At 33.9% G+C, this 13,315-nt stretch overlaps 1 protein-coding gene across 8 annotated transcripts in view; it reads left to right on the top strand.

The window, feature by feature from the left end:
- UBR3 (ubiquitin protein ligase E3 component n-recognin 3) overlaps window positions 1-13,315 on the top strand; it is a 229,243-nt gene that overhangs the window by 103,709 nt on the left and 112,219 nt on the right. For 5 of the 8 annotated variants that reach the window (XM_046658019.1, XM_046658018.1, XM_046658012.1 and 2 more), the window contains exons 21-24: window positions 2,947-3,051; window positions 4,104-4,277; window positions 4,453-4,485; window positions 6,097-6,557. In XM_046658019.1, coding sequence (XP_046513975.1) covers window positions 2,947-3,051; window positions 4,104-4,277; window positions 4,453-4,485; window positions 6,097-6,557 — 773 coding nt within the window. The remainder of the gene's footprint in view (window positions 1-2,946; window positions 3,052-4,103; window positions 4,278-4,452; window positions 4,486-6,096; window positions 6,558-13,315) is intronic. The other 3 variants (XM_046658016.1, XM_046658017.1, XM_046658020.1) reach the window with 1 other exon arrangement.

Consider the following 13,315-nt stretch of genomic DNA (forward strand, 5'->3'; position numbering starts at 1 on the left):
ATTTAATCTGGATAAGAGGTCAAAGATAAAAGAACTATACTGATAGATAAAATAACTATAGATATCTATAAAATAACTATAGACATGATATTATAAAATTAGATACAAAGAAAATCTGTTGTTTCTTCCTCTTCCTAATTAGAATTTTAAAAATTAAAAAGTAAATGAAAAGAAAAGCCAGTGTATTTGTTATGCAAATTTCCAATACTGTGTACAAATTTTTAAAAATTACTTAACCTATATATTAAATTTTGTTAAGTAGATGTTTTAGTTTTTTTCTTAATGTTTGCTATGTAATGAAATAATGCTTTTAGATTTCTCTGCCCCCCCATCCTTTTCAACTCTATTCCATGACCAGTTTTTCATTTTACTTGTAAAAGTTACTCCTGTTAAAATTTTAGACATTTGCCTCAAAAAAATCTTGAATGGTTTATTTTCATTAATTTCCAAGAGGGTTACACAGTAAAGTGATTTAAAATGTTCTTTTTCTTCATTAAAAATAGAATTTTTTCTTACTAAAAAGATATTTGTATTTATTTTACAAATAACAGACATTTTTCAATGTTTACTTAATGCCTGATTTTGTTTCAAATGCTTTACATACACTTATATACAATACTTTAATTCTAGCAAAAATCCTCACGAGTGAAAGTTGTGTTATTTTCATTTTCCAGCTATGATTATTGAGTTTTAGAGGTTAAATAACTAGATCAGGTGGTGAAGCTGAGTACTGTTATAATAGTAAGTAATAAGTGAATCATAATCTAAAAATTAAAGAAGGCTTACTGCAAATGATTTGTGTTCTTTTTTTTGAGGAAGATTAGCCCTGAGCTAACATCTGCTGCCAATCCTCCATTTTTTTTGCTGAGGAAGACTGGCCCTGAGCTAACATCCATGCCCATCTTCCTCTACTTTATATGTGGGATGCCTACCACAGCATGGCTTGCCAAGCGGCGCGTATCTGCACCCGGGATCCGAACTGGTGAACCCTGGGCAGCTGAAGTGGAATGTGCACACTTAACCCCTGCGCCACTGGGCCAGCCCGTGATTTGTGTTCTTTATGTTATATTTTTTCCACCTTTTCCTTTGCTTAATGTAAAAATAGTGTTTTATCAAAAGTAGAAAGACAATGTTTTAGTTGTTAAAGGTTATTATGGACAAATTTTCTAAAATTTCGACTTTATAATAGCTTTTCTGACTTTAATAACAGGAAAAATTTCTCTTATTGACATTGCATTGGCAAGTCAACTTTCTAAAAATCAATTGCAGTAAACCACTTCATCTCTTGCCATGTTTAATGTTAAAAAACATTAATATAGAACATGTTAACAAAACTCTGCAGAAAAATCATTTTTAGTTCTTTTTTGAAGCACCTAATTAGGTGACTTTTTTTCTTTAGTTTTTAAAGTAAGTTGTCTAAAGCTATAAGCTGTAACATCACAGGATTTCAAGCCAGAATTTACTTGAATTTAGCTTGTAATGTATTTATCAAGAGAAGGCAGTGTGTATTGAGGATAGGCAGTCACTGGGAGTGTGAACCCTGTGTTCTAGTATTGCTTATGCTAGCTGGGTGTGTGGCTGAGCCTTGGTTTCCTCTCTGTAAAGTAGTGGATTAGAAAGGATGACCTCTCTTGCCTCCCAGCCTGCAGCCCCCTCCGACTGCTGCTCCTGCTCCTCACACCATCCATACCACCTACCTACTATTTATTGAACACCAATTGCTAGCAAATTACTGATATTAACTCATAGAACCCTCACAACAATTTCGGACCATTAATTCCACTTTCAAAGATGACAAAACTAAGGCCAGAGTCTGTTGCTGAAGATCAAATATCTAGGTATAGACAGAATTTGTATTAAAAAACCAGGTTTTTAAAAGATTTTGAAAGTCTATGCTCCTCATCACTGTGCCACACAAAAGATGAATGGAAAAGGCCTTTCAGTGGTCAAAGTAAACATTAGAAGATCAGGGAATTGAAGTCCATTCTTTGGTCACAATAGATTGCAGATTTTAAGTGACAAGGTCCTCCTTCCAAACCCCCTCAGCCATTGGGGCAGTTGCTGTGAGGCTCAGCCTAGCCTGTCCTGTTTTCCACGTTCTGCAATGTCATCCACAAAGCCTCTCCCCTCTTAACCTTTTCATCATTTGGCCAGATGGCTTTTTGTAATGAGGACAACATGATAGCTGCCAGGCCCTTTTTTCCTTATGGTATTTTAGGTATCTTCTGCTTAGTAGTTTGTTGCATTGTATTGAGTGAGTGATGGTGTAGATAGCCCCGAAATCCTATGTTTGATGTGTAAGGCTTGCATTGTATAATCCATGTATAAGGTCAGAGTTATCAGTTTGCTCAGAGAAGCCTGTCTCCTAACCACTTGCATCTTTTTTTTCCTTTCTCACTCATATAAACCACACATTTACACAACTGCAAATACTGAGGCTCAGAACTTTAATTTTAGAGACAGATTTTAAAACATTAATGTTCCGTAAACATTGTTGTGTTCCTGGTATGCCAGGTGCTGTGCTAAACACATTTGCATGAATTATCCTATTTGACAAACTTATTTATCTGATATCCTTGTCATCAGGAGAAGAGTGTCAGCAAATTAGGATGTAAAATATTATTTTATTAGATACTAGTATATTTATATTAATAATTTTAGTGGACTGTTTAATGTGTTAACCTTTTGAAGATCCACAAACTAGTATTTCTAGATATTCCCTAAAATACTATGTGATCTTGAGAGGGAGCTTCTTTTTTTGGTTTTAGTTTGTCTCTTCAGCAAGATGTAGCTTTACTTACATATCTGATCATACTATAAATGTTTATATTTATATATACATGATCGTGTTATTTTCATCTGTAACTTCAAAATGTTTTTGGATATTTAAATGAAATATATTTTGTGGAAAAAAGTAATTATGAGGCATTTCTTCCCTTTTTAAAGATTTTGATGGATCATCAAAATCTGTCAGAACATGTACTCTGCATGGTTTTATATCTGATTGAATTAGGACTTGAAAATTCAGCTGAAGAGGAATCAGATGAAGAGGTAAGTAGTTTCTTATATTTTTAAATGTTAAAGTTATGAAATGCCTTAATAAAGGTAGTGTGTCATTTTGAAATTATTTATGGATTCATCATACTCATATAAGATCTTCTTAAGAACAACTGGAAAGAACCCTTTTTGATCTTCAAATACGTATGTTCTTTTAGAGGTTTCACTAATAGATAAAGCTCTATTTCTGGAATTATTGAATTGGAAATCTGTAGTTCATAACATATCAATCTAAGAAAAGTGGTTAATGCATTTTTGGTGTTATGCTGATAACACCAGTTACTGGTAAATAATCGTTGTTATGACTTCAACCTAGAAATTCTAATAATTTGGAGTTTATTTTTGAGTAGCAAATTCTTTCTGTAAAGATTTGAAGTTAATGGAGTACATTTGGTTATATGGGAGAATGTTTAAAGTACTTAAGAATACAAATTGTTAGTATGTTTCAGGGCTTTAGAAGTATCATTTCTGTAAAGCAATTGTTACTACAAATTCCTTCTACAAACGTGAGATTCTCTTCATCCCTTTCTCCAAAAAGACAAAAAACAACATACTATAATAACAGCAAAAAACAAACAAGTAAAAATACTAGGCAGTACTTTGTAGTCTAAGTTGAATCAACATATATTCTTTCATATGTATTAAAAGATCATTAAGATTCATCTAATAGTAGGTCATACTTTTGGATAATTTTCAGATTCTCTTCCACAGTTAGTTCAAACTAGCATTGTTTGACTATATTATGTGTTATTACTAATGAGTGATGGAAAAGACTCTGAACTGCTAAATATTTCCCGGTTGAAAAATCTATTTTTCAGGAGACATTTAGCTGATTTCCATTGGACTTACCCATATTAGTTTTGAGAAATTTATTCCTATATTTTGTGTTTGAATTTGGTTTTATTAGTACTTTATGATTTGTAGATGAGCCTATAAGGGCTTCAGGAATATGACAGGTAATAGATGATTATTTGAGCTTGTTACATCTTCATTGTACCTGAGACCTGACTTGGCAAGGTTTGATATTCATTATGTTTATGTTTTAGGCATCAGTGTGTGGACCAGAACGTTGTCATGACAGTTGGTTTCCTGGAAGTAACTTAGTATCGAACATGCGGCACTTTATAAACTATGTTAGAGTGAGAGTTCCAGAGACTGCTCCGGAAGTGAAGAGAGACTCACCAGCAAGTACCAGCTCTGATAGCTTGGGTTCTTTACAAGTAAGTGTAAAAGAGAGAGAAAAAAAATGGAAGAACTTGGTTATTGTTTAGATCATCGTATGATATCCAAAAGAAAAATAAATGTGGTTGTAGATAACTTTAAGTTGTCTTTTATTTTCTGTGATATATCTAAGGCAGAAGTTGCCTCACCAGTCTTTTTCCTTTAATCTGCCAGAGTTCACGACGGCCTAAAGTTCTTCAAAGAGAGGTAGATGTGTATGATAATTTGCATTAACTAGCAACGTGGCTTTAACTGGAAATGGGGAAAAACCCTGACGTATTTGTGTGAGAATGTGTGTGTTTAATTAATATGGTTAAAATAAAAAAAGTGTTTATGTGTGTTTTTTGATATAGTGATTTAGGCTTAATTAAAAAAAAATTCATATTGTTGAAGTTAATACTGAGTACTTTAATGGTGGGTTTTTGTTATTAGTGTTGGAAGTATTCTGGACCAATTATAAACGACCCATTTGGATATGTTTACATTTAGCAGTGTTACTAACATCTTAAAAATGAATGACTGTTTCCTAAATCTAAATAAATTTAACTTTTAATAGCTGGCAGCATGCTCATTTACAGATTTTTTTTTTTTGCTTCTATGGCAATTATTAACTTGAATAAAATAAGCCCTCAAAAATCTTAAAACTCCATATATTGTGTATTTGGACTAGTTCTGAAAATCAGCTCTCTTATTGCATGTAGCTTAATTAACTAATTTTTAGAAAGCAGAAATGAAAAATCTTGAAATGACGTGCCAAGTAACTAAACTTAAGCACCTCTAATGCCTACAATCTAGATTTTTGTGAGTAGAGAACATTGAATCAGATAGTTCTCATAGTAGAGTCCAGTTGTAGGAGCTTTCTTTGCCTTTGACAATATGTTTTTCCTGGGAACACCATAAAAAATTTTGATTAAAACTTTGAAATTTTTGTAAGAGGCAACTTTTGCCTCTATTGCTGGTAGAGAGTACTTTGGGAAACAGCTTGGATGTTAAAAAATAGTGTATACTATAATGTAGTTCATAAAAACTCAACTGATCTTAGAGCATCCTTTCTATGCTTGCTTAAAGAAATTAATGAAATACATTAAACCTACTTGTATCTTAATTAAAAGATGATTTCTAAGAGCCCTAATGCAGTTTGACTGCTTAGCAAAAAGGCTATTTAGAAGATAAATTATTGAGAAAAATACTTAGTTAAAAAAACTCTGTTCAAATAGCAAATCTCAGTGATATTCATATATGAAACATGTCAATCGGATTTTTCATCTTTATATTTCATGTAGGTAACTAAGTATTTATGATAGTAATTTTGAAACTTTTGAAGTTCCTTAAAAATGAAATTCATTAGCAGTTCAGATGTATTAATTTAGAAAAGAATTTATAAATTTCTCAACTGGAAAAGGTAGCAGTCTTCCAGAAGTTAATAAAGAGTAATCGTATTCTTGATGCATGTTGAATAGAACAGCTTTTCTTCCTTTAAATTGTTGAGGAACTTACTTTATGATTCCTCTTTAATATGGCTAGAGACACTCCTCAGACTTTGTCTATTTTCCCTGGTGGATAGGCCCAGGAGGTTGCAGAAGAGGTATTATTGTGGATAATCTCCTTTCTCCTCATTGTTTCCAGATTGAATGAGACTAAGTATATTTGAGAAAGAGAGGTGAAGGGACAGATTTACTTAAAGAGCAAATCTATTGAATAAATCTTTGGATGAAATTTTTTAACATTCCCTTTGGAAAATGTAGTACTAATATGTTTTTAAAGTTGATACTGAATAACTTCTCTTGATTTTTCTTTCTTTCTCTTTTTTAATGGTAGAATTCGGGTACAGCTCAAGTTTTCAGCTTAGTAGCAGAGCGTAGAAAGAAGTTTCAGGAGATCATCAATCGTAGTAGCAGTGAAGCAAATCAGGTGGTTCGTCCCAAAACTTCAAATAAATGGTCTGCTCCTGGTTCAGCTCCACAGTTAACCACAGCCATTTTGGAAATTAAAGAAAGCATATTGTCTTTGCTAATTAAACTTCACCACAAACTCTCAGGAAAACAGAACTCCTACTATCCTCCTTGGCTTGATGACATAGAAATTTTAATCCAACCAGAAATTCCTAAATATAGTCATGGAGATGGTATAACTGCAGTAGAAAGAATTTTACTGAAGGCTGCATTGCAAAGCAGAATGAACAAACGCATCATTGAAGAGATCTGTAGAAAAGTGACCCCTCCTGTACCACCCAAAAAAGTCACTGCAGCAGAGAAGAAAACATTGGACAAAGAAGAAAGGTAATTTTTATTTTTAATGTTTTAAACATGTATGGTACAGTTGAAGATTTGATATTTCCCCCTGTTTTGGCCATCTGAGGCTAGTGACCTGGATGTTTAGCAGCTATAAATCGTAGCTGATTAGTTTGTAAGATGAATGGAACCAAACATAGTCAATGCTTGTGTGTGTATTAGGCTTGAGTTAGCTGGGGGTGAGAAGACAAGAGTTTCTGACCCAAACATTAAGTTGCTACCCTAAATTTATAGATACCTTTAGAAAAATAGCTACTTCTGTTATTTCTGTAGAGATCTAATAATTCTCTTGCCATTTTAAAAACTTTTATCAATTTAACGTTAAATGAGACTAGAAAATTTTAAAAAATATTTTAAATATTTGTCAAAATAAAAATTTGACTGTTTTAGTTCCTCTTGGTCTTTTCCAATCTTTCCAACATATGATTACTAATTATTAAACAAGTTATCTTCTTAAACATACTCTAACTTATGGCCCTAGCTTTTGGAACTTTAGGTTGCTTTTAACTTGTTAAATCATAATATTTATAAATTCAAGAAATTTTTTTGACTTTCTTTCTTGGGATGATATTTTTTATAAATAAGATTTGTGAGTCAAGGGCTATGAACATGGTATGGTTTTAGTACACATTGCTTGTCAGAAGAATTATATTACTGTGCTTTGTCACCAGCTGTTTCCCAACAGCCTTGTCAGCATTGCCTATCTTGCTATCACGGATGAGACAAGATGAATCTTGGGAGATTGAAACTCAGCATAGGTGTCAAACCCTTGGAAAGGGTTCAGTGTTTATTTAAAGAAGAGCATACCTTCTAATGAATGTACATAAGGCTGAAAGACTCAGGACATTGAAAAAATAAAATTATTTCAGATAAAATTCAAGATAGTCATTGTTCAGTTCTCTGAGGTTATAAATAATGTTCATTGGTTTGATTTCTTTAACATTTAAAAAAAATTTATCTACTAAAGCAACAATTATGTGATAAGGGTATGCACTTCCAAAGGCATCGTCTCAATATTGTCATAAATTAAGAACCTTGGACTTTATCGTCTCATTCTTTTCCATGTAGGTAACTCATTGTTGTCTGGACTGCTCTTATAAGCAGTATGAGTAGTGCATCATTTAATATTTAGCTCTGAAGTATACTTTAGAGATATTTTCTGGAGTGACTTCATCTTCTTAGTTACTTTTAAAATTATGTATAGACAGGCTTATGGATTAAATGATCAGTAGAAGCAAGCCTAAGATGGATCCCACTCTGTTTTATTTATCCAGTCCCCATCCATTGGGCACCAATCACGCAGTTCTCTAGACATAGATTACAAAGAGCTTTTTTTTTAAAGAGAACAAAAATTTAATAAAAAAATAAAAATGGTCAGCAGCAAAATAGTATTCAGATACATAAACTATAGTATCTAGTTTATTTCAAATATTATGTGAACCAACCAATAATAAATATATAACTTTGACCTATTATTCTGTGTGACTGATGTGTTTAAATAAGGAAGAATATAACTTCATTAAATTAATGGTCATTAAATGTATCTAATAGGTGTCAGTGTTGTGGCCAGGAACATATAATCTTTGCTTCAACAATAGACCTAAGCATAGAGAAATGTTTTCTTTCAATCAGATTATTTCCAGTTATTAGGGGAAAACAAAAATTTACATTTCTAAAAGTCAGAATTTTTTATGAGTTACTTAGAGAAAAAACCCAACTGTGCTAACACCTAAAATAATAACAAAAAAAATGATGAATTCTCTTTAAAATAATTATAGTTTGCTGTGTATTTTCCCATCTAATATAAAATTTGATCTTCAGAACAATGCTCTGAAGTAAGTCAGCCAGTTTTATTATCACCAGTCCCCCCCCAACTTTATTGACATATAATTGACAAATAAAATTGTAAGATATTTAAAGTGTACAATGTGATGATTTAGTATACATTGTGAAAGGATTCCCCTCATTGAGTTAATTGACACATCCATCACCTCACATATTTACCCCCTTTTCTTTTTTTGGTGAGAGCATTTAAGTTCTACTCTCAGAAAACTTCAATTCTGTAATACGATCCTATCAGCTATAGCCACAATGTTATACATTATATCCTCAGACCTTCTTCATCTTATAGATGAAAGTTTGTACCCTTTTAACCAACTTCTCCCTATTTCCCCACCCCCCCAGCCACTGGCAACCACTTTTCTACTCTCTGTTTCTGCAAGTTTGACTTTTTTTTTTTTTTTTAAAGATTTTACATATAAGTGATAACATGCAGTATTTGTCTTTCTCTGCCTGGCTCATTTTGCTTAGCATAATGCCCTCCAGGTTTATCCATGCTGTCACAAGTGACAAGATTTCCTCCTTTTTTAAGGCTGAATAGTATTCTATTGTTTATATATACACCACGTTTTCTTAATCCGTCATCAGTTGGTGGACACTTGGGTTGTTTCTACACTTTGGCATAGAACTTTGTCTAACGCTGGACTCCCTGATCTTGAGGAATTGATACTATAGAGGGGATACAGGCTATTAAACACATAGTTGTTAGTGTAATAAATACTATGTTAGGTGCACAGGGTGTTATTGGGAGTAGCAGTAGATAAGGCTAAGATGGTAATCAAATATCATTAACTAGTACTTAGCATATGATGGCTGTAGGGAAGCCACTGAAAGATTTTAGTTGGGGGAATAATATGCAGCGTAATCATATATAGATGGATTAGAGTAGAGTAAGAAATTGTGAGACTGGGCTAATCAGGAATCAAGGTGGGGGCAGATGTGGTGAGAGTGTAAGTTAAGACAGTGATAATAAAGAGATGAGGAGATGTATATGAGATATTTAGCAGGTACAAAGTATCACGACCTGGTGAGCAATTTGATGTGGGGGGTGAAGGAGAAGTCCTGAATGGTTCCTAGTTTTCGGATTTGGATGATGTTCCTGTTTACCAAGATAAAGGAGTATAGGAGGAAGCTCAGGCTTAGCGGTAGAATTGATCTGCTCAGTTTTGTACATTACTGAGTTTAAGGAGGACATCCAGATGAAGGTGTCCAGCCAGGTACTGGGTTGGAGACTTAGGGGAGACTTCTGAGTTAGAGCTACCGATTTGGGCAAATAGAGAATAATTAAAGACTTGTATGTGGAAAAGTGTTTACAATGAGAAGATGAGAAGTTTGAACATAGAACTCAAGAAAAAAACACTAAAGGGAATGACTGAGGAAGGAGTACCTACAAGGGTCACTGAAAAGAGGTGGCTAGAGTAGAATAGGAGGAAAACTGCAAAGAGTGGGGTTAGAGAAGGCATAAGGACAGGAGGTTCAGAAAGGAATCTTCTCAAGGTTGTTAATACTACAAGAGTTCAGATGGGGTTGGCAGCCACATTTGATTTGCTGGTTAGGAGGTCGTCTTTTGGTCACTGCGTCGGGAGCGATTTTAGTCACATCTGCAGGTGTACTTCATTTCTGATGTGATTAAGTTTGTTACAGACAGTTTATATTAAAAGTATACACAAAAGTCTTTAGCGTATTAAGAATTTAGGACAGTTCTTATTTCTCATAATACTTTATAAATAGTTATCAATGACATATAATTAGGATGACAGTTCAATAATTTCGAATTAGTAACTGCTGAGAATTTAATACATCTACTGATAAAATTAGAAGGTTGAAAATGAGGTAAAATTTTTATTTTTGTTAACTTCTTCTAAATTGGTGATCTTTCCTTGTGGTTATAGAATGATTTTTTTTTAAGGAAGATAAAATTCAGTGAATCAAAGTTTATTTTATTTGGTTAAAGGTATTTTGTAATTATTACTAATAGTAGACGTGATACTGGAGGACGTAGTTCAGATGCTATTTTTACAAAGACTCTAATGCTGTTGTAATAAATAATATTCCAAAAATTTTTAGAGTCTTTGTGTTGAGCTTTGTTTCCTTTGAGCAGTGATGATATTGACAAGGGTTTGAAACTAATTCTCTTTCAGATAGCTGTGAATTAAGATGTATTTATTTGAATTCCATTGTGCTTCTCACATTGTCTTTTCTCAGTTTATTTTGGATTTTGGATTAAATTTTATGATAAAGGCAGAACAGTTCATAAACGCGTAATAATGATTATTTCCAAGTACTTCACCTATAGGCAAACTTGGCATCACTTTCATAACAGATTAACTCCATAGAAACAAGAAATAGTGGCATCACTTTCATAATAGATTAACTTCCATAGAAAACAAGATACAAACCGGAAACCTTAGATGGTTGTAACAATATGCAACCTCAATGTGTTCACCTCTCTGGTAGTAATGAAAAATTCCGGAGTTGTACTGAATCTGCCAGAACTTGTTTGTCTTTTTGTTAATGGTCTTTATTCACATTTATGCCTAGTTTTAGAAAGGAATAACCTAAATTGAGAATTAATTCATAAGGGAAAAATAACAGTGACAGTCCTTTTCTGGAAATCATAGAAAGCTAGTATAGAAATGCATTTTTTTTTCTTTTTAGCAGCTTAAAACAACACCCATTTATTTACTCACCATTTCTGTATGTTGAAGTCTGTGCAAGGTGTGACTGGGTTCTCTGCTCAGAGTCTCTCAAGGCTAAAATCAAGGTGACAACCATAATTATCTGGAGTCTTCCAGGCTCATGTGGTTGTGGTAGAATAGAAATGTATTTTGATACTTGCCAATCAGTTACTTTTGAGGGTTTTTTTTTTTTAAAGATTTCATTGTTTTCCTTTTTCTCCCCAAAGCCCCCCAGTACATAGTTGTATATTCTTCATTGTGGGTCCTTCTAGTTGTGGCATGTGGGACGCTGCCTCAGCGTGGTTTGATGAGCAGTGCCATGTCCACGCCCAGGATTCGATCCAACGAAACACTGGGCCACCTGCAGTGGAGCGTGTGAACTTAACCACTCCAGGCCATGGGGCCAGCCCCATTTGAGGTTTTTTTATGTTTGACATATGGATTTGTTATTGGAAATATTCCCTTATGAACATATTTATTCTAAATGTAAAAGTAGATGTACATGTTTAAAGGTGTGCTGTAGAGTGGCATAACTGATTGTTTTAATTAAAGGAACATACCAAAGCTTATAAATTTACAAAGTAGTGATATCGGAGACCAAACATGTATTCCATCAATGCTATTATTGTTTATAGCAGTTTTGGAGGTCTCCTAGAATGCTTTGAGCGTCTGTAACACATTTTTGTTTCTTTTCATTTCTTCCATAGTAGCAAATTTTTGTCCTTTGAGGATGGATTTAATTTTTAAAAATTTTTATTTTGAAGAAATCTCTAACTTATAGAAATGTTTCAAGGACAGGACAAAGAACTTCCTGAACCATGTCAGAGTAAGTTGCCTTACCCTGGAATACTTTAGTGTGTATGTCCTAGAAGTAAGGGCATTTTCTTACATAATCACAATACAGCTTTCAAAATAAGGATATTAACATTGTATTTGAATGTGATGAAATCCTTAGATCCCAAGTTTTGACAGTTGTCCCCATAATGTTTCTCACAACAAGAAGATCCAGTTCAGAGTCACTCATTGCATTTAGTTGTCATATCTCTTTGGTCTCCTTCAATATGGAATCGTTTCCTCAGTCTTGCCTTTATTTTCTTGACCTTGGCACTTTTGAAGATTACAGGGCAGTAACACTGTAGGATCTCCCTTAATTTGGGTTTGTCTCCTGTCCCTTTGTGTTTACATTCAGGTTATGCATTGTTGGTAGGAATATCAAGGAAGTGTTGCGGTCTTCTTTTGATTGCATTCTATCAGGTGTCACATGATTTCAGTTTGTTTCATTACTGGTGATGAACTTCAATCACTTGATTAAGAACGTGTCTGCCAGACTTCTTCACTATCTAGTTATCCTTTTTTTCCCGTTTGTAATTAATGCATAATTTGTGGAGAGATACTTTTGAGATGCCTGCAATGTCTTGTTCCTCATCAACTTTCAGTTTATTCATTTATTTATTAGTGTCAATATGGACTCATGGATTCCTATTTCATTTTATGGGTTATAATCTTATATGCTGAGAGTCTCAAAAGGCTCTGTGAGACTCTGAGAGAGAGTCTAATTATTCATTTTGATGCTCAGATTGTTCTAGATTTCACCAGTGGAAATCCCTTCAAGCTGGTTTCTGTGTTCTTTTGATTTGTCCCCATGATGCTTTGAGCATTTTCTTATTTTCTGGGCAAGATTATATTCCAGGTTCACCTTGTACTTGGAATTACCCATTTCTCCAAGGAGTCCTGGTTACTTATAGTAGAGTATGGTATTTATAAACCACAATCCATGAGCTCCTTCTAATGAAGTGTATTCTCAGGCTCTCTTAGTGTACAGAGCTAGGGAAAATTTTGTGGATGTGTTTGTGTGTGTCAGCGGGCCAGTAAGGGGAGGAGGAGGGAGGTATTAAAAACTATGAGTTTTTTAAACTCATCAAAAAACTATGAGTTCACCCTGATAATTCCAATTCCAATCCAACACCATAAGAGTCACTCATGTTTTCTTTCTTTCTGTGTTTGTAACTCTCTACTTCCACAGTGAGAAACCTGGCACCCATAATTCTCAATCTGTATTACTTTTTTGGTCAGTTGCCTTGCATGTAACTAACTTTTGTAACCTTGCCCCACTCCTGTGCCAGGCTATTAAGTCTTGACAGTCTGTGCTAGGCCACTGTTGCCACCCCATGTGCATGTTCAGGAAAGGAAGAAAGGGGAAGGGTGGATTTAATTTTTTTGAAATGGCCA

This window comes from Equus quagga, chromosome 4 (assembly GCF_021613505.1).
Source record: "Equus quagga isolate Etosha38 chromosome 4, UCLA_HA_Equagga_1.0, whole genome shotgun sequence".
NCBI lineage: Eukaryota > Metazoa > Chordata > Mammalia > Perissodactyla > Equidae > Equus > Equus quagga.